At 44.5% G+C, this 18,486-nt stretch overlaps 1 protein-coding gene across 1 annotated transcript in view; it reads left to right on the top strand.

Annotated features, from left to right (window-relative positions):
• KCNQ1 (potassium voltage-gated channel subfamily Q member 1) overlaps positions 1-18,486 on the top strand; it is a 407,444-nt gene that overhangs the window by 200,036 nt on the left and 188,922 nt on the right. Inside the window, exon 11 of the mRNA XM_024255585.2 lies at positions 16,283-16,403. Coding sequence (XP_024111353.1) covers positions 16,283-16,403 — 121 coding nt within the window. The remainder of the gene's footprint in view (positions 1-16,282; positions 16,404-18,486) is intronic.

Raw genomic sequence — 18,486 nt, forward strand, 5'->3', positions numbered from 1 at the left:
TGTAAGGGATGTCCATGGGGCTCCAGGGATGAGATACAGGGATGTGCGGCCCACGGCAGATGCAGCCTGGTGGGGGTTGGGCTATCAAAATGGGACTTTCCTGAAGTTGCCTGAGGATTCAGGGTGATCTCCCTCTCTGGGAGCTGTTCATTGCCATTTCACAGTCTGTAGGTAGCCTCTTGTTAGTCTCAAGGCATCTATGGGTCAGGGGGTTCTCTGACTAGGATTTCAGGAGTCTGCTGTGGGAATGTGGACCACTGGGGGCTCACTTACTTACCTTTCTGCACATTGAGGAGTCTCTTCATGATCCCAGCCAGTCCCATAGAAGCAGACTGCCTGACTCCCCTCTTATCCCTTGCATTGGGTTTTTCTTATTCTCAGTTGAATTCCAGCATTCTCTCAGAGGCGATCTATATAAACTGTGGTTACCTACTTGCTATTTTTGTTCTTCTTTGTGGAGGAGATGAGTGCCAGATGCCTCTAGTCAGCCATCTTGAAGCCCCTGCTGATATCTGGATAGGGATTTCATAGCATCTGTATATTGCTATAGGTAAATATGATCATTTTAACATTATTCTTTCAATCCATGAGCATGGGATGTCTCAAAAAATTTTGTAGCCTCTTCAATTACTGTCATCAGTATTTTATAGTTTTCATTGTGGAAATCTTTCACCTCTTTTTTTAAGCTTTGCTTTTTTTTTTTTGTAGCTATTGCAAATGGGATTGCTTTCTTGATTTCTCTTTTGGCTAATTTGCTGTTTCACAGAAATGCTACTGATTTTTTGGGGGAGGCGGGGGAGTGCAGACAGGGTCTCACTCTGTTGCCCAGGCTGGGGTGCAATGGTGCAATTTCTGCTCACTGCAACCTTCACCTCCGAGGTTCAAGTGATCCTCCCATCTCAGCCTCCTGAGTAGCTGAACTTCAGGTGCAGGCCACCACGCCCAGCTCATTTTTGTACAGATGAGGTTTTGCCATGTTGCCCAGGACAGTCTCAAACTCCTGGGCTCAAGCAATCCAGCTGCCTCATCCTTTCAAAGTGCTGAAATTACAAGCATGAGCCATCATGTCCACACCTACTGATTTTTGTTTGTTGATTTTTTTATCCTTCAACTTTATTGAATTCCTTTACCAGTTCTAAAAGATTTTGGTGGAATCTTTAGGTTTTTCTATGTATAAGATTATGCCATCTGCAAAGGACAATATGACATTCTCTTTTCCAATTTGGATACCCTTTTTCTTTTACTTGCCTAATTGTTCTGGTGAGGACTTTTCTTACTCTGCTGAATAAGAATGGTGAAAGTGGGCATCCTTGTCTTGTTCTAGTTCTAAGAGAGAAGGTGTTTAGCTTTTCCCCAGGTAGCTGTGGGTTTGTCATATATGACCTTCATTGAGTTATGTTCCTTCTAGACATTATGTGTTGAGCTTTTTTTTTATCATGAAGAGATTTTGAATTTTATCAGATGCTTTTTCTGCATCTATTGAGATGATCATGTATTTTTTTGTCCTTCCTTCTGTTAATGTGATGTATCACATTTATTGATTTGTATATGTTGAACCATCCTTGAATCCTTGGGATAAATCCCACTTGATTATGGTGTATTATCTTTTTGATGTGCGATTGGATTCAGATTGCTAGTTTGTGTGTCTGTGTGTGTGTTTTGTTTCTGAGGATTCTGCATCTATGTTCATCAGGGAGATTGGCCTGTAGTTTTCTTTTTTGCTGTTGTTGTGTCCTTATCTGGTTTTGGTATCAGGATACTGCTTGCCTCACAGAATGAGTTAGGGAGAATTCCTTTCTCTTCAGTCTTTTGGAATCGTCTGAGAAGAATTCATGTTAGTTCTTTAAAAGTTTGGTAGAATTCAGTAGAAAACCCATGCAATCCTGAGGTTTTCTTTACTGGGAGACTTTATTACTGATACAATCTCATTCCTTGTTATTGCTCTGTTCAGATTTTTTTTCTTCCTGGTTCAATCTTGGGAGGTTATATATGTCCAGGAATTTATCTGTTTCCTCTAGGTTTTCTAATTGTTGACATATAGTTGTTCATAATAGTCTCTAATAATCTTTTGTATTTCTGTGGTGTCCGTTGTTAAGTCTCCTTTTTCATTTCTGATTTTATTTATTGGGTCTTCTTGGTTAGTCTAGCTAATGGTTTATTTATTTTCTCTTTTCAAAAAATCAACTTTTTGGCTGGGTTTGTTGGCTCGCACCTGTAAACCCAGCACTTTGGAAGGCCAAGGCAGGCCGATCGCTTCAGTCCAGGAGTTTGAGACCAGCCTGAGCAACATGGCAAACCCCCATCTCTACCAAAAAAAAAAAAAATTAGCCAGGTGTGGTGCTGCACATCTACTCAGAAGCTGAGGCAGGAGGATTGCCTGAGCCCAGGAAGCGGAGGTTACAGTGAGCCAAGATCACACCACTGCACTCTAGCCTGGGTGACAGAGTGAGACCGTGTCTCAGGGGGGTGGGGGGGGAGGCCTCATTTCATTGATCTTTTGTCTTTTTTATCTTTTATCTCTATTTCATTTAGATCTGCTCTGATCTTTACTATTTATTTCCTTCTAATTTTAGGTTTGATTTATTCTTGCTTTTCTAGTTCCTTGAGATGCGTTTATTAGGTTATTTGTTTAAAAACTTTCTACCTTATTGATGTGGGTGTTTATTGAAATAAATGTCCCTCATAGCACTTCTTTTGTACCCTATACATTTTTGTATGCTGTGTTTCTATTTTCATTTGTTTCAAAGAATTTTTAAATTTTTTAAATCAATTTCTTCATTGACGCAGTGGTCATTCAGGAACATGTAGTTTGATTTCCATGTATCTGTTCAATTTCAGAAGTTCCTCTTGTTATTGATTTCCAGTTTTATTCCATTGTGGTCTGAGAAGATACTTGATAAGATTTTGATTTTTAAAAATTTATTGAGACCTGTTTTGTGTCCTAACATATGGTATATCCTGGAGAATGTGCTGTGTGCTAATGAAGAATGTGTATTCTGCATCTGTGGATGAAATGTGTAAATTTGTTAGGTCCATTTGATCTATGCAGTTCAAATCCAATATTTCCTTGTTGATATTTTTCCATCCAAATGAATTGTCCAATGCTGAGTATGGAATGTTGCCATCCCTAACTATTATTGTATTAGGGTTTATCTCTTTAGCACTAGTAATATTTGTTTAATATACCTGGGTACTCCAGTGTTGTTGGTTGCATATATAATTGTTATATCTTCTTGCTGAATTGATCCATTTATAATTATATAATGACCTCCTTTGTCTCCTTCTTTTTTTTTTTTTTTTTTTTGACTCAGTATTTTTTGTCTGTCTACTCCTGCATGCTTTTGGTGTCTGTTTGTGTGGAATATCTTTTTCTATCCATTCCCTTACAGTCTATGGGTGTCTTTACAGGTGAAGTCAGTTTCTTATAGGCAGCATGTAATTGGGTTTTATTTTTTTAATTCATTTAGCCAGTATCTATCTTTCATTTGGGAAATTTAAATTACCTACATTCAAGATTGTTATCAATAGGTGAGGACTTACTCCTGTCATTTTATTGTTTTCTGACTGATTTGTATACTTTTGTTTCCTCTCATTGTTTTTCTTTGCAATTTTTTGGTTTTCTGTGGTGATAATCTTTTATTCCTTTTCGTTTCTCATTTGTGTATCTGCTCTACTAGTGAGTTTTATGCTTTTGTATTTTCATGATGGTTGATATCATCCTCCTACTTCCAGATGTAGTACTCCCTTAAGCATTTCTTGTGGGGCTGATTTAGTAGTAATGAATTCCCTCAGTTTTTGCTTGTCTGAGGAAAGCAAAATTTCTTCCCTCATTCTGCTTCATTTCTGAAGAATAGCTTTGCTGGGTATAGTATTTGTGTCTAGCAATTTTGTGAGCTTTCCCCCACCTTGCAGCACTTTGAATATGGCATTCAATTCCTTCCTGGCCTAGAAGGTTTCTGCTGAAAAATCTGTTATTCTGCTGTTGATTTCCTTATATGTGACTTCATGCTTCTCTCTTGGTGTTTTTTAAATTCTGTCTTTGATTTTTGACAGTTTGATGAAAATGTGCCTCAGAGAGGCCCTTTTAGGGTTGAATCTATTTAGGGATTTGTTAGCTTCCTTTATCTGTTAGTCTCTTTCTCTCCCAAACTTTGGCAGTTTTCAGATATTATCTTCTTAAATAGATTTTCTGGTCCTTATCCCAACACTTCTTCTGGAACTCCCAAAATGTGAAATATTGTTAGCTTAATAGTGTCATATGTCACACAGGCGTTCTTCATTCTTTTTTATTGTTATTTTTAAAATCTGTCTGGTTTATTGCAAAACACCTGTCTTCAAATTTAGAAATTATTTCTTCTGCTTGACTTAACCTGCTTTTGAAGCTTTCAATTGTATTTTTTATTTCATTCATTTAATTTGTCACCTCCAGGATTTTTGTTTGGTTCTTTTTCATATCTAACTCTGCTGGATTTCCCATTTAGATAATGAATTGTTTTCCTGATATCTTTGTATTGTCTGTTTGTGTTCTCTTTTATCTCATTGGGTTTCCTTAAGATTTCCTTTACTTTGGAGTCTATTGTTGGAGAATTATTGTGTTCTTTTGGCAAGTCATGTTTTCTTGTTTTTTATCCCCCCAGTTTTTTGTGTCCCCAAGTTGATATCTGCATATCTGGAATAACAGAGACTTCCAATTTTATGGAGTAGCCTTAGTAAGGACTTTTCCTGTACACGCATCTGTAGTATCATTTGGGTAGGGTGCTTTGGCTTTGGTTCTGGTTCGGTGGAGAAGGGTGGTGTCTCTACAATTAATTAGACTATAATCCACATCAGTGGTATCTGCAGGTTCATCAGTGGCTTAGGCTGCTTGGCACTTAGGATGTCTGTGAAGGCAAGAAGGCTCCTTAGGGGTACTTACTCCTCTATTTTTGCTGATGTTGCTAACTACCTTCAAACTTTTTGACAAAGCATTTTAAGCCTCTTCTCTGATTCTGTATGCAGTTTTGCAGTGCTGGGCAGGGGACTAGAATGCTGTTGGAATTTGGTTCACTTTGCTACCCACTGGCAATTTGAAGGTATTCTTTCTCCTAATACTGCTAACAGCATGGGTCATGTGGTTTTACTTGCACTTACTGATTTTATGCTTTTAGGGGAGGATAAGTGAGATGATTTATAGTCAGAGGGGATGAGGAGCAGCATGCTATTTTTCTCCAAGCCTGGCTGAAAGTCTTTTTTAAATTATCCTTTTTTCTTAGTACACCTTTCTAATCTATCAGTATGTCTTATCAACTCTCTGGATTTGCCCACACCTAGTCTCTCCAGCTATCTCCCTGGTTAAAACCACCACCATTTCTCTGCCTACATTGTTGTCCTTACCTCATTACTGGTCTCTTGCTTTCCACTCTTGCTTCCTCTACTCCATTCTTCACATAACCGCTCAAGGGAGTTCTTTAAATGTACAGTGGATCTTGCTGCTTCCCTACTCGAATGTTCTGACAGCTTCCTGTCACCCTGTCTTGTGCCAGTCTCACAGCACACACAGCTTAATTCAGGAATTAAGCTGTGTTGGTCACTTATTGAGAAAGAGCTTCATGGTGGGCAGCTGGGAAGCTGCACAGAACACTCCTCAGAGTTCTACAAGCGGCTGAGAGAGCTGGGGTATTTATCTGTCACTAGTGAGTGCTGCCCTGGTGGTGGCTCACTTTCCATTCCTTTTGGCCTGCCCTGTGTGCAGCTAAGCAAGTGCCTGAAGTCAGAGGTAGTGCTTATGAAAGTATCTGGTGGGCCTGCATTAAGAAGCTGTCAGTGTGAAGAACATGAATGCTAAGGGCATATGAGTGTGTCCCTGAGAACATGGATATTGTGTTCTTTACCTCCATGTCTCCAGTGCCTGCCATATAGCAGGTCCTCCAAGATTTGCTGATCTGCCTGCCCCACCTGGGGTCTCTGTCTCTCCCACAGCTCGCTGACATTAGCCACGTGGCCCTCTGTTCCCTGTAATAGGCCATTTCCTAAGTAAGCATCATCCTCATTTCTATACGTTTTCTCTGATTACTGGAAATTCCTCAAGTGTTGATCATTTTGATTCCTGGGCCCCTTAAGAGTCCATTAGCATTGGAATGGAGCCCACAGGACCATACCAGACAGATGCCACCACATCTTTTCTTGAAGTAGTGTTCAGGCTGAGGGGGTCATAGCCGAGGGTCCCCCTGGGGCTGCTTGCTCTCCTCCTACTCACAGCCCTCCTGCAGCCAGCAGCAGTGGGGGAGCCAAGCTGAGTTGATTACTTTTGACATCAGTTGTTAACATAATTTTGATGTTGAGCCTCCCCCCAGTTCTGGGGTGGCTCTGACTGTGTCCAGGCTCCAATTTGAGAAGCTATGGGGAGCCTCTCGGCCCCAGTTCTGGCCTGGCTGGGAGGTGGCCTGGGAAGGGACCTGTGTTTCTCAAGCCCGCGCCCTCGGGGCCTGGGGGTGGGGCCCCAGCAGATGTCTGGATTTGGTAGCCAGGGCCTGGAGCCGGATGCTGAGAATGAGGCCTGCAACTCATTTCCCCATTAAACATTCTGAGAACATCTGCACCGGTTTCCAAGGCTTCTCCCTCACTAATTGCTTTGATTATTGTGTGAAGTTAAGAACTGGCACATTTCCGCGATGTTGTGATGAAGGTGAAAAGATCGCTCTTAATTAGATTAAAAACATTTTTTTCTTCCTGTGTAATTTTGCCTTGAAAATCAAGGCCACTTTTTTGTTTTCTTCATCCAAAGACCTCCAGAAACTTTCCTCCCCACCTCTCCAGAGGTTTCTGGGGAATGTCCTGTGAGCTCAACTCTTGGAGAAGATAGTGCTTAACCCAGATTCCATTGTATATTAAAGTTTCCTAGGGCTGCTCTTGCTGCCTGGAACCTTCCCCTAAAAATGTGTCTTGGGAGACCTAGACAGTGACTTCCTGCAGCATGGAGACTCGGGTGGGTCGATTTTAGTTGTGTGGGTGGCTGTGTTGCTCTCTTTCCGTTTCCTGGGCTCACTCACGCTCAGGGTTGACCCTGTCCTGGCTCTGTCACTGCCTGTCTTCCTCAGCGCCCCCGCTACTCAGACCCCACCCTTGGGCCTGCAGAGCCATTTCCGTTCACTCTGAGATTTGTGTATGCTGAGGCTTGCTATACTCATTCTAAGGAGAAGTGTTTGGGGTGTGGGGTGTGGTCCTCAGTATCCTAAACTTAGGTTTTGGAAAGCCCAGAATCCTCCCTGGGATTTCTCAGGATCCCGGAAGTCATCTTTGACTGTGTCACATCACTGTCATGCTTGAGGCAAATCTATTCTGCACACCTTTGATCCAATGTGAGATCCAACATGTTCCATAATTTGCATGAAACATCCTCATACAGCAGGGTGTGGAGAGAGGCTCACTGAAGGTTTGGGGAGATGAGGACTTGCATCACAGCAGTAGAAAGCCAATGTCCCACCTTAGGAAGTCCCTTTCCAAGAGTTGCCTGTGCTGTTGCAGGGCTAGGGCCAGGGCCTTGGCCTCAGGCCAGCTTCTTTCCCACAAGCCTTCTCCCTGCCCTCTGCCCTGAAAACTAGTGGGGGCAGTGCAGACCAGTTTAGCTATTTTGTAACCTTGACTGCCCCCAGGCCCATGTCCTTAGGCTCACACCTCACCCCTAAGTTTGTCATGTACATTCCTGAAGACTCTCTTGGTAACAAATGATGGAACCCCAACTCAAACAAGCTTAAGCACAAAAGGGACATTTTTTGGCTCACACAGCTGGACCCAGCTGTTTCAGACACAGCTGGACCCCAGAGCTGAGATGATCTTTCACTTGCTCTCACTCTCCCCCTCTTGCACTCCCCTTCTCTCTTCCCATTCCCTCTTTTGTTCTCCCTTTCCCTTGCTCTTTATCCACTGGCCCCATGGGATGGCTGTATCCTTAGGCAGCTACTTTCTAAAAGGGGCAAAATGGCCACCAGCTTGCATTCAACAGCTCAGGAAGCCCAGCAGAACGAGGTCATCTCTTCCAGGATTCCTGCCAGAATCTAAGGCCAGGTTCTTATTGGCCTCAGCTGGGGTACAAGCCATCCTTGGACCTGCAGCTGTACCTCCGATGGCTGAGGCAAGGTCCACAAGGACCCCTTTGGGGATGGCCAGAGGGTACCTAAACACTGCACACTAGGAGTGGGAAAGGAAGAGCCCCCTAAGGAAGATTTGAGAAGCTGTTCCCAGAAGCCGGGCCTGGCTGCTGGGCAGGCAAAAACAACAGGTGTCCACTCAAGCAAGGTATTTTCCTAAGCGGAACTGGGTGCCAGCTGTGAATATACATTTTCACTCCATTCCTCGCCTTGTTCCTGGCAGCTGTTGTGGGAATGGCTTTTACACTTTCCATCCATGTCCCTTACTTCTCGCCTCTGAGTGGAGACACAGGTGGTGGCGGGGCCACTCTGGCTCGGGGTCTATGAGCCGGGCATGGGCAGCTGGCACAGGCTGTGGGGCTGCGGCTCAGCAATGTCACGCAGGGCCTGGCTGCAGCTGTCCGGATGTCCCTGGGGAGGGCTTCTCCTTCACAGTGCAGGATCCGCAGGGCTTTGGTGAATCCACTGAGAGGGGGAGATTTCTTGAGGGGGCCAGGGAGGGGGCTTCTACTTGCAAAGGATAGGGAGAGCTTCTGTTCATCCCTGTGAAGTAGGCTGGCACAGGGAACTCGCCTGTGCCAAACCCTGGAGAGACATGGGTGAGGCAGAAGGCAAGGTTCCCGTGCTGAGCGCCAGGCACACATAAGCCCTGCAGCAGTACAGGGGAGGGGGCAATCTCCGGAGCCCTGGAAAGCTTGTGGAAGAGGGCTTGGGTTACACCTGAGAGATTAGGCCGGATTTTAATCAATCAGGAGGGGAAGGGCAGGGGGTGAGTGGTTGGGTGAAGTTACTAGGAAGGGCCCAGACACTGGCGAGAGTCTCTTGAGGGCAGAGGGCAGCAGAGATGGGCTGGAGCTTTAAGCTTTGTCATAGGCTGGACTTGGGGCTCGAATGCTGACCTAATCTGGGCAGGGAGGGGTCTGGGACTTGATGAGAAGGCAGAGGAAGTGAGACCAGAATTTCTTGGGAACAGAAAGCCTCAAAGACCTTCATGATAGGAGAGCTCTATGTAGCCTCATGGGCAGCTCCAGGCCAGGTGGAGGGACATATTCTGGCAACTCTAGGATAAGATGTGCAGGGTCGTGGGCCAGAGAGCAAGGCACAGATACAGGAGACTTCCACAAATTATTGTTTCTTGACTTGGAAAAGTATCATCCAAAATAGAAAACACAGACACAATAAGGAAGGAAATGAAAATCACCCAAAGTCCCTTCACCCAAAGACAAAGTTAACATTTGGATCTGTTTCCTTCTAGTCTTTTTTCTGTGTCTGTATTTTTAAAAAAATAAAATTCAAATCCCCCTATCGAGCAGGACCACTGACTAGAAAGGAGGATGCTGTGCTGAGTTTGATTCCTGTTCTCTTGAGAGGGTGAGACTTGGCAGCCGGCGTCCCCAGCTGGGGTAGTCGCCACGCCCGAGGCTGCCTTTGCCATCCCAGACCTCCCATTTTCCTAGAAAACAAAATTGTTTTGTTCTGCCCTGAAAATTTAGGCCCAGATCCTGGCCTTGACAAAGCAAAGGCAGCCAAAGAATTAAAGCATCAAAAACCAGGACTGTCTTAGGAAAGTGTGACTTCATTGTCACCAGGATGCTGTGCTCTTTGTCCCCAGGGCCAGCCACTCCAGGCAGTTCAGCAAAGGGCACCTGGCATTGCTCCGGTACCTCCTGCAGAGCCTGGATATCCAGATGAACTGCCCTTTCAAGTACACCATGGGCTCAACCTTCTCTGCAGCTGTGAGTTCAGGCTGTGAAATACCCACTTCAGAGGTGGGGGTGACAAGACCTGTTAGGGCACAGCACTTGCCCTCAAGCCCTGGCCTGAAAGAGGCAGCACCAGTGTGTCCGGAAAGAGCTGATTCCCCACCCACCCACCCTGAGCTCCCCTCCATGCTCTCCTAGATGCCTGACCTGGCTACGGCCACAGGTGAAAACAGGGAAGAGGTGGCAGCTCTGGTCACTGCCTCCCTGTGGTGGAGAAAGCACGCCCCACAGTCTCCGACACACAAGCCAGCAGACAATAACCTCTCCTCTTGAATTGGAAAAACAAACCTGTGGAGCCCTTCTCTGCCCCTTGTTATAGGGGCCCCATATGCCGTTCCCAGGATTAAACCAAAAAGCACACATTCCTCTCTGGCAGGTGCAGGTCCCACCCACTCTGGGCAGCCAACTGATGTGCACATTTTAATTTCCTAAAACACCAGGGCAGAACCTTCCTCAGCGGTCAGGTGGCTCACCCTTGGCCCTCAGGCTTTGGAGATGGGCACTTGTCATCACGGGTGTTTGGAAAGCAACTCTACGTTCTAGCCTGTGCTCCATCATTCCTTCTACATACAAGTGATGCAAACATCAAAATATGTTTTTTCTTTCTTCCTTCCTTTAAAAAAAATTGAATCCTGGATGAAATTTTAGCTCTGTCACTTGACAACTGCATTATATAACCTAGGGTACTTGAATCTCAGCCCCAAATCTCTAAAATGGGGGCAGTAACATGCTTCTGCCAGGTCCCAGACCTGTGGGTCTCCAAATCTGCACACATTCTTCAAGCCTTACAGGTCCTTCCCTGGTCTCTCTAAGGATGTCATGGGCACAGAGCCCTTTCACTCTGAGCCCTTCTCCTGGCTGTGACTAAGTAATGTCTGTGTGGTTTCCTGCTGGAAGTCTGCCACTCACCCCCACGGGCCATGAGCTCCTGAGTTTATTTACATTTCCCTGATTGCTAGTCAGGCGCAACACCTTTCCACATGCTCATCAGCCTTTTGGATTCCTCTTTTGTGATGTGCTACTTTGTCTATTGCCCATTTTCTATTAAGTCATTTATATTTTTCCTATTGATTTGTAGGAGTCCTTTGCATTTTGTGGGCACTATCTTTTCACTCTTTAAGGTGTATTTTGATGATTGGGTCTTAACTCTAATGTCAGATTACTCAGTCTTCTCTCTTATGGTTATTGCTTCTTTTAAAAAAAGAAAACCATCCTAATGCTGATGTCATTAAGATATTCTTCTATATTCAGTCATGTGACCTTTAGAGTTATGCTTTTCATAATTAGGTCTTCAATCCCCTAGAATGACAAGAATGAATTTTTGGTATATGATGTGAGGTAATTAAGGGTCCAACTTAATGTTTTTCCAGTGTGGGTATCCAACTGCTCCTGAACATTTGATTGAAAAGTCCATGCTCTTCCCAGGATGTGCAGGCCACCTCTGATACACAGCAAGCTTCCATATTTGTGTGGGCTATTTCCCAATGCTCAATCCTGTCCCATTGGCCTATTTGTCTCTCCCTGTGTCAATACCACATTGCCCTAATGACCACTGCCTTGGAAGATGTACTGATGTTTGGTACAGCAAGTTCTCCCACCTTGTTCTTCTTCAAGAATATTGCCAATTCTTGGCTTTTTGCACTTCCAAGTCGCTGTGAGAATCAGCTTGCCAAAGTTCTCACACAGAAGCCTTGAGATTTTTATTAAGATTTGGAGAGATCTTTTCAGATTTAGAGATAATCTTTTCAGTATTGAGTCTTCTAGTCATTGGAATGAAGGCATATTTCTTCATTTATATCTTCTTCATTGTCCCTTATTAAAGTTTTACAATTTTCTCCAGAGTTCTTGCATATCCTTAGTTAGATAATTAATATTCTTTTGTGCTATTGTATACAGGTTCTGTTTTTGCTTGTTATCTCACATTTTTTATTTACAGAAGAGAAACAAAAATAGTACCGAGTACCCACATCCCTTTCACCAGCTTCCCCTAATGTTAGCATCTCACATAACCATGGTACATTGATCAAAACTAAAAAATTAACATTGGTACGCTATTAAGCTAGAGCTGTAAATTTATTTGGATTTCCCCAGTTTAACTACTAATATCCTTTTTCTGTTCCAAGATCCCATCTAGGATCTATCATTACATTTATTGAGCATGTCTCTTTAGTCATCTCTGATCGGTGACGGGCTTCTCAGTCTTGTTCTTCATTAACTTGACACTTTTGAAGAATACCAGTCAGGTGTCATTGTCCCTCAGTTTGGGTTTGTCTGGTGTTTTCTCAGGACTAGACCAGGGTTATAGGTTTAGGGGAAGAATGCCAATGAGGTGAGATGCTTTCCTCGTTGTGGAACATGACATCAACATGGTTTATCACTGGTAATATTAACCTTGAGCCACTCATTTAAAGTGGTGTCGGCCAGGCTCCTCCACTGTAAGTGAATTGCTGTTTTTCCCTTAAGCGAGTCACTAAGTATAGCCCACACTCAAGGTGGGGAAGGGAGGAGTTCAACTCTACCTCCTGCAGGAGAATATCAAAAAAAATCTGAAAATATGTTAAAACTACCACTGCAATTAAAATATATTTCAAGGAAGAAACTGAAGTTTCTGAGTTTCACTAATTTCAGCATTCATTCATGGATCATTTTCCTGAAGCAAATATTACCGTGATGTACTTCTATTTTCCTCATTCCTTCTACATTTTTTATTTGGAATTCCTTTGTAAGGAAGATTTGTCCCTCTCCTCCAATTGTTTATTTAATTTTATCAGTGTGGATTTGGGAGTATTTATTTTTTGAGTTATAGTCCAATGTTATTTATTTTGTTGCTCAAATTGTTCTAGCTGTGGCCATTGGTGGGTTCATGTGTCCTTTTGATGTGCCCCCCATCCTTTTCATTTATTTTTAAGCATTTCTTTTCTAGCACTTGACAATACTTCAGGCTCATCTTTTATTTTCCCTACCCTAGCCCTAGAATCATCCATTCATCCAGAGAGCCCTGGCTCCTTTTATTGGAGAATGAATAGAAAACCTGGATCTAGGCACGGGGTATGCTCGTGGCTACTGGGGTATCACTGCTTCTGTCTCCTCTCAGTGGACAGAGCTAGGAAATATATGTATGTATGTAACCTGAGTACACATACATCTTTACATATCTGTATCTATATAAAGCTAACCATGAGTTCATACTGACATTTCTGACCAGAGTTCATCCTTGCCCCCTCCCCCACAACTTATTTATAGCTTTTTCTCTGACAGCGAGAAACCTGGCTCCCATTACCTACAGTTCATTTACTTATTTGTGTAACCCTATTGTACACGTAGTACCGTATGTGAAGCAAATTTACCTACTAGATTAGAGTGTTTATGACAGACTTTTGCTTTAACCATAGAGTGTCCAGTCAAAACAGTGTTTTTGAAAGCAACATATGCCAGCTCCTCCTTCTTTCCTTTCACTGCTATGTCATTTGTTTGTAACACACATAGAATTCGCTCATCACAGTCTGCTTTTCATCGTAGGGTCCTCCAACATCCGGGTTAATTTTTTAAATTTGCATACAGTAAAATCCACTCTTTGAGATTCAGTTCTGTGGGATTTGACAGATGCCTGGAGTCATGTATCCACAATCCAGTATCATTCAGAGAAGTTCCATACCCCTAAAAATACCCTGGGGTGAGTCTTTTGAAGTCAAGTACTTCTCCCCTAACCACTGGCAGCTATTGATCTGTTTTATGTCCCTGTAGTTTTGTTTTTTCTAGAATGTCCTATAAATGGGATCCTATAATATGTATTCTTTTGCATCTGGCTTCTTTCACTGCTTAGCAAAATGCATTTGAGATTCATCCATGTTGTTGCATAAATCATTAGTTAATTTCTTTTTATTGCTGGGTGGTATTCCATTGCATGAATATATATATTTTGTTTATGCATTCACCTGTTGAAGGACATCTTCATTGTTTCCAGTATTTGGTAATTATGAGCAGAGTTACTATACACATTTATGTACAGGTTTTTGTGAACATAAAATTTCAATTCACTTGGGTGGGAAAGGAACCAATAGGTCATGTGGTATGTGTATGTTTAACTTAATAAGAAATTGCTAAACTATTTCCTAAAGTCACTGTGCCATTTTGCATTCCCACCAGTAACATATGAGAGTTCTACATGTTCCACATCCTCAAGAGTGGTTGGTATTGTCAGGTTTTGAATTTTTTTTTTAATTTATGGAATTTCATTGTGATTCTAATTTGCATTTCCATATTTATGTTAATTGTGTATCTTTTCATGTGCTTATTTATAATCCATTTTTAAAATTGGATTGTTCACTTTATTGTCAAGTTGTAAGCATTCTTTATATATTCTGAGTGCAAGTCCTTGACCTGATAGGTGATATGCAAATATTCTTTCCAAGTCTGTGCTTTGTCTTTTCATTCCATTAGCAGTGTCTGTTGCACAGCAAATCTTTTAATTTTGATAAAGTCCAATTTGTTGATTCTTTTTCTCCTACGAGTTAAACTTTTGGTTTCGTATTTCAGAATTCACTGCCAAATCCAAGGTCCTGGAGATTTTCTCTTATGTTTTCTTCAAGACATTTTATGGTTTTATGTTTTATTTTAGATTTTTTTTCAGTAAGTTTGTAAGTAGTACCCTTTAAATTTTCATTTTCTAATTGTTGATCATCTGTCCTATCAGGCATAAATACTAAATGCATTAAAATTTTTACACACATACATATGTATACATAGAACACATTCAAATAGTGAAATTAGGAATAAATTTAAGAGAGAGTTGTATTACGCTGATGTGGGAAAACCTTCCTTTTTTATAAAGCAAAAGATGTATCACTTTAAAAACATAAAACATTTTCTAGGATAAAAGCAACATAATTCAGGTGAAAAAACAGACTGGGGAAGATATCTATGCCTCATATAACAAGGAGTTAATGTCTGTAATGTATAGAAAATTCCTACAAAGTGATAAGCAAAAGTGAGCAAAGCATATGAACAGGCAATTCTGCAAGAGGAAACCCAAATAGATGCCAAGCCCATAAAAGGTATTCAACACAGATGGAAATAACAGCAATGCCTCAGTTTTCATCCATGCTTGGTAGTCCCTGCAAAAGGTGCTGACAACCTTCATTCAGGCTTCATTCAACACTTCATTCAGGCATGGATGTGGGAAAGCCAGGGGAGCCTGAATTGCTACAACTTCTTGGGAAAGCAATCTAGCAACATTTATTAAAATTACTAAGGACACACCTTCTCACCCTGCTCCAGTATGTCAGCTTTTAAGAATAAAGATGGATATGGCATCATAGTCTGAATAATTAAGCAGCTTAAAACTATAAGAGCCTGAATGTCCATGATATACAGAATGGTTAGCTGTGGCCAATCTAAACTGTGGACTATTATGTAATGACTAAAATAATAATTAAATCCATGCCTATATACCTAGAGAAAAATGAAATGAGCTTATGTTACAGAGTGACAGGAACAGAGTCACAGTGACATCCCATGTGTATAAAAGCAACTCCCACCTGGCATCTGCTGCTCGGATGAGCAGAGAGGGTGGGCTAGGGATCTAGTTGGCAGTTAACACTGATGACCTTGGGGGAGGAACGCCATTGTGAATCTTCGAATTATTCCATTTCTCACAGATGAGTACTTAATCCTTTTGCAATAAAATATTTAAATGAAGACAAATACAAGCCAAGAGCAAATACTGATAGTGTCAACAGAGAGTGGGAGGTGATAAGGATCAGTATCCTGAGCTCCTGTGTCAAAGTTGCAGAGGTGGGCCCAGGAATCAGAATGTGAAGCCAGCTGTTGGAGGGACTCCTGTGCCTCACTGGAGGTACAACTGGTTGATGTGGCATCGTGTTTTGAGAAAGGAGTTCTGTGGCTGCCCCTACCTCCCAGGCCTGCCATTCCTCGTGGGCCAGAGGTCCTATCACCCCATCTTTCCTGACCCACTGCTGTGTCAATGTATGAGTGTGACAATGTATGGTGGTGGGAGCTGTTGTCCCTTACCAGGCCTGTGCGTGTCACTTCTGTTTTATTCTTGACCCAAGTATCAGTTGTGAACATGGGAAGAGGCCCAGAACCTAAGGTGGGGAGAGTCTTGGACACCTGAGCACATCCCCAGGCAGTTACCACTCTGAAGAGGATTCACTGGCCTTTACTCTCCTCAGACACTGAGGTGTCAGGCACTTTGGGGCCATCTTAAACACCCACCCACCCCAACACCCCACTATAAAACTGATTGTCAGGGCTGGAGCTTCCAGGCACAAGCTCCACTCCTCACCTGGCCCTGGGAGCTCACAGGCCTGGCTCCACAGCACTGGCAGGTTGGGTGGGAGGCCTAACGTGCTGTCCCCACACTTTTCTCCTCAGTGAGGAAGAGCCCAACACTGCTGGAAGTGAGCATGCCCCACTTCATGAGAACCAACAGCTTCGCTGAGGACCTGGACCTGGAAGGGGAGACTCTGCTGACACCCATCACCCACATCTCACAGTGAGTGCCTACATGTGCGTGAAGGGCTGGGCTGGAGGGGACTGGGGCTCAAGGAGTCAGCCTTGGTGCTGGGGAAGGCTTGCTCTCTGGCCAGAGTGCTATCTACTCGCCCAGTGCCCACCACTTGCCGTCTGCCTAGCCCCAGCACGGAGGCACCAGGCAAGAGAGGAGAGCAAGGGCACTTCCCACTGAGCCTGGGAACATGATCCTCTTGTTTTGACTTATGGAAAACCAGACTGATCATTTTCCACTTGTTTTCATGCTTTGAGAGTCTGAGATTGTTTTTCTCTCCCCCAGCCCCCTCCCCTGCCCCCCAAAAAAGAGACGACTTTGTTTTTTAGCATTTCCCCGTGGAACCCTGGCCAAAGCCATGGGGCAGATGCCGGGTGCAGTCTGCCAGTTGCTGCTGCTGTCCTCAGGGGCTCCTTCAGGTGGAGGAAATGGCTGATTTTCCACGCCTTCCAGTTGGCCTTCCCCTGAGGCACAGCTGGCCTGGGATGCATGCCCGTCCTCCCCCGCCGTCACGGCATGGCCAGGCCAATCCCCGGTGCCCGGCCATGGTGTGATTCCCCTGCGACATGTGACTCCCCGCTGGGGTGCCCAGCGGTGACAGCCATGCAGTGGGGTCAGTGGGGCGCCCAAGTCCATTCTGGCCACAGTCCCATTCTGGCTGCTAACCCATTGGGGATTCCCCTTGATAAATGTCTTTGTGTCAAGATCTGTGAGTGACACTCGCGGCCCTTCTGAGGGTCACTTGTGGGAACTCTCCTTCTCTCTACCGACGTTTTTCTAAAGGGTGTTTTGTTCTTTGGACTCTCTGGGGGTCAGGAGGTTGTCCTGAGCCATGTGTGTCTTTGTCGTAGTGAGGCCCTGGGCCTCCTGCCTTTGCAGCCAGCCAGGTGCAGGCCTAGCCTTGCAAATCACTGAGGAAATCGGGACCCATGGTGCTGGGGGCTGCAGGTATAACCAGAGAACTGGCAGGGTTGGGTAGCCAGAATGAGGCCACCTCCAGGGAAGGAGTGGCTGTCTTAAGGGGTAATTATGATCAGACGGGACCTGCCCACTGTCTTTCCAGGCCCCCCCCCCCAACCAGTTCACAGAGAGGTTGGCAGTACCTCATGGTTGGTAGGGTGTGAAGAGGCTCCAAGGGAGCCAGCAGGTCACTGGAAAGCAGGGGTGACTAGTCATGGACACCCTGAGAATAGGGCTCTGAGCTTCTGGGCCCCTCCTGGCTGGGTAAAAAGGCAGGAGCAGAGGTGTGAGCAGGCTGGTAGCCAGATGGGCTGCCCAGGTACAGGTCAGCACCAGAAGGCAGAATGATGGCTTACACTGTGGCCAAGGCTTGTACCAAGTCCTGGATATGACAGACCTCCAAAGTGATCAGTGTTAGAGTTTAGTGGCTCATGTTGTGTGCAATACAGGTGGCAGTGCCTGTATTGCCTCTTGGCTGGCCTCTCAGAGAGGGGACTGTCCCTTCTCATCCTTCTGGCTGCTTGCTTCTCCTGTTGGAGCTCTCGCTCACGTTGGTTCTCTTGGTCACAGACCGGCATCCAGACATGCAAAAAGTCCTACTGGGAGGAGAGGGCCATCACCCACAGTCCATTTAGCTGGGCAGCCAGGCCTTACCAACTCTTGGGTCTTGCAAGGCCCCTGCAGGTGAAGGTGGTGAGAGACAAGGCACTTATGTGGATCACAGCCAAACTTGCAGCTGCCCAGTAAATCACCACTATGGGGATGAGAGCTGCCAGTGCTGGTATCAGCACATGCCAAGCTCCCTGGAGCCAGTGGTTACCCACCTGCCCAGGGGTGACCCCAAGCCAGTGTGGCTGTGTCATCTAGGACACTGGGCTGTTTCTTGTTCCACTCCAGGATGACAGGGCCTGAGAGACCTGAACATCCATCCCCAAGCTCTCTGCCCACTTTGGGTCTGGCACATTACCATTCTGCAAGATCCTGCAGCCTTTTCAGGTTGGCACTCCCATGGCCTCCAGTGATAAGTGGGCCCAGGCAGGTCAGAGACTCCAGTCGTTACCCAACCAGGTCCCTGCCCTGGAACTTACCAAGGCCTCTCTCAGAGCAGGCT

Source organism: Pongo abelii, chromosome 9 (assembly GCF_028885655.2).
Source record: "Pongo abelii isolate AG06213 chromosome 9, NHGRI_mPonAbe1-v2.0_pri, whole genome shotgun sequence".
Classification (NCBI taxonomy): domain Eukaryota; kingdom Metazoa; phylum Chordata; class Mammalia; order Primates; family Hominidae; genus Pongo; species Pongo abelii.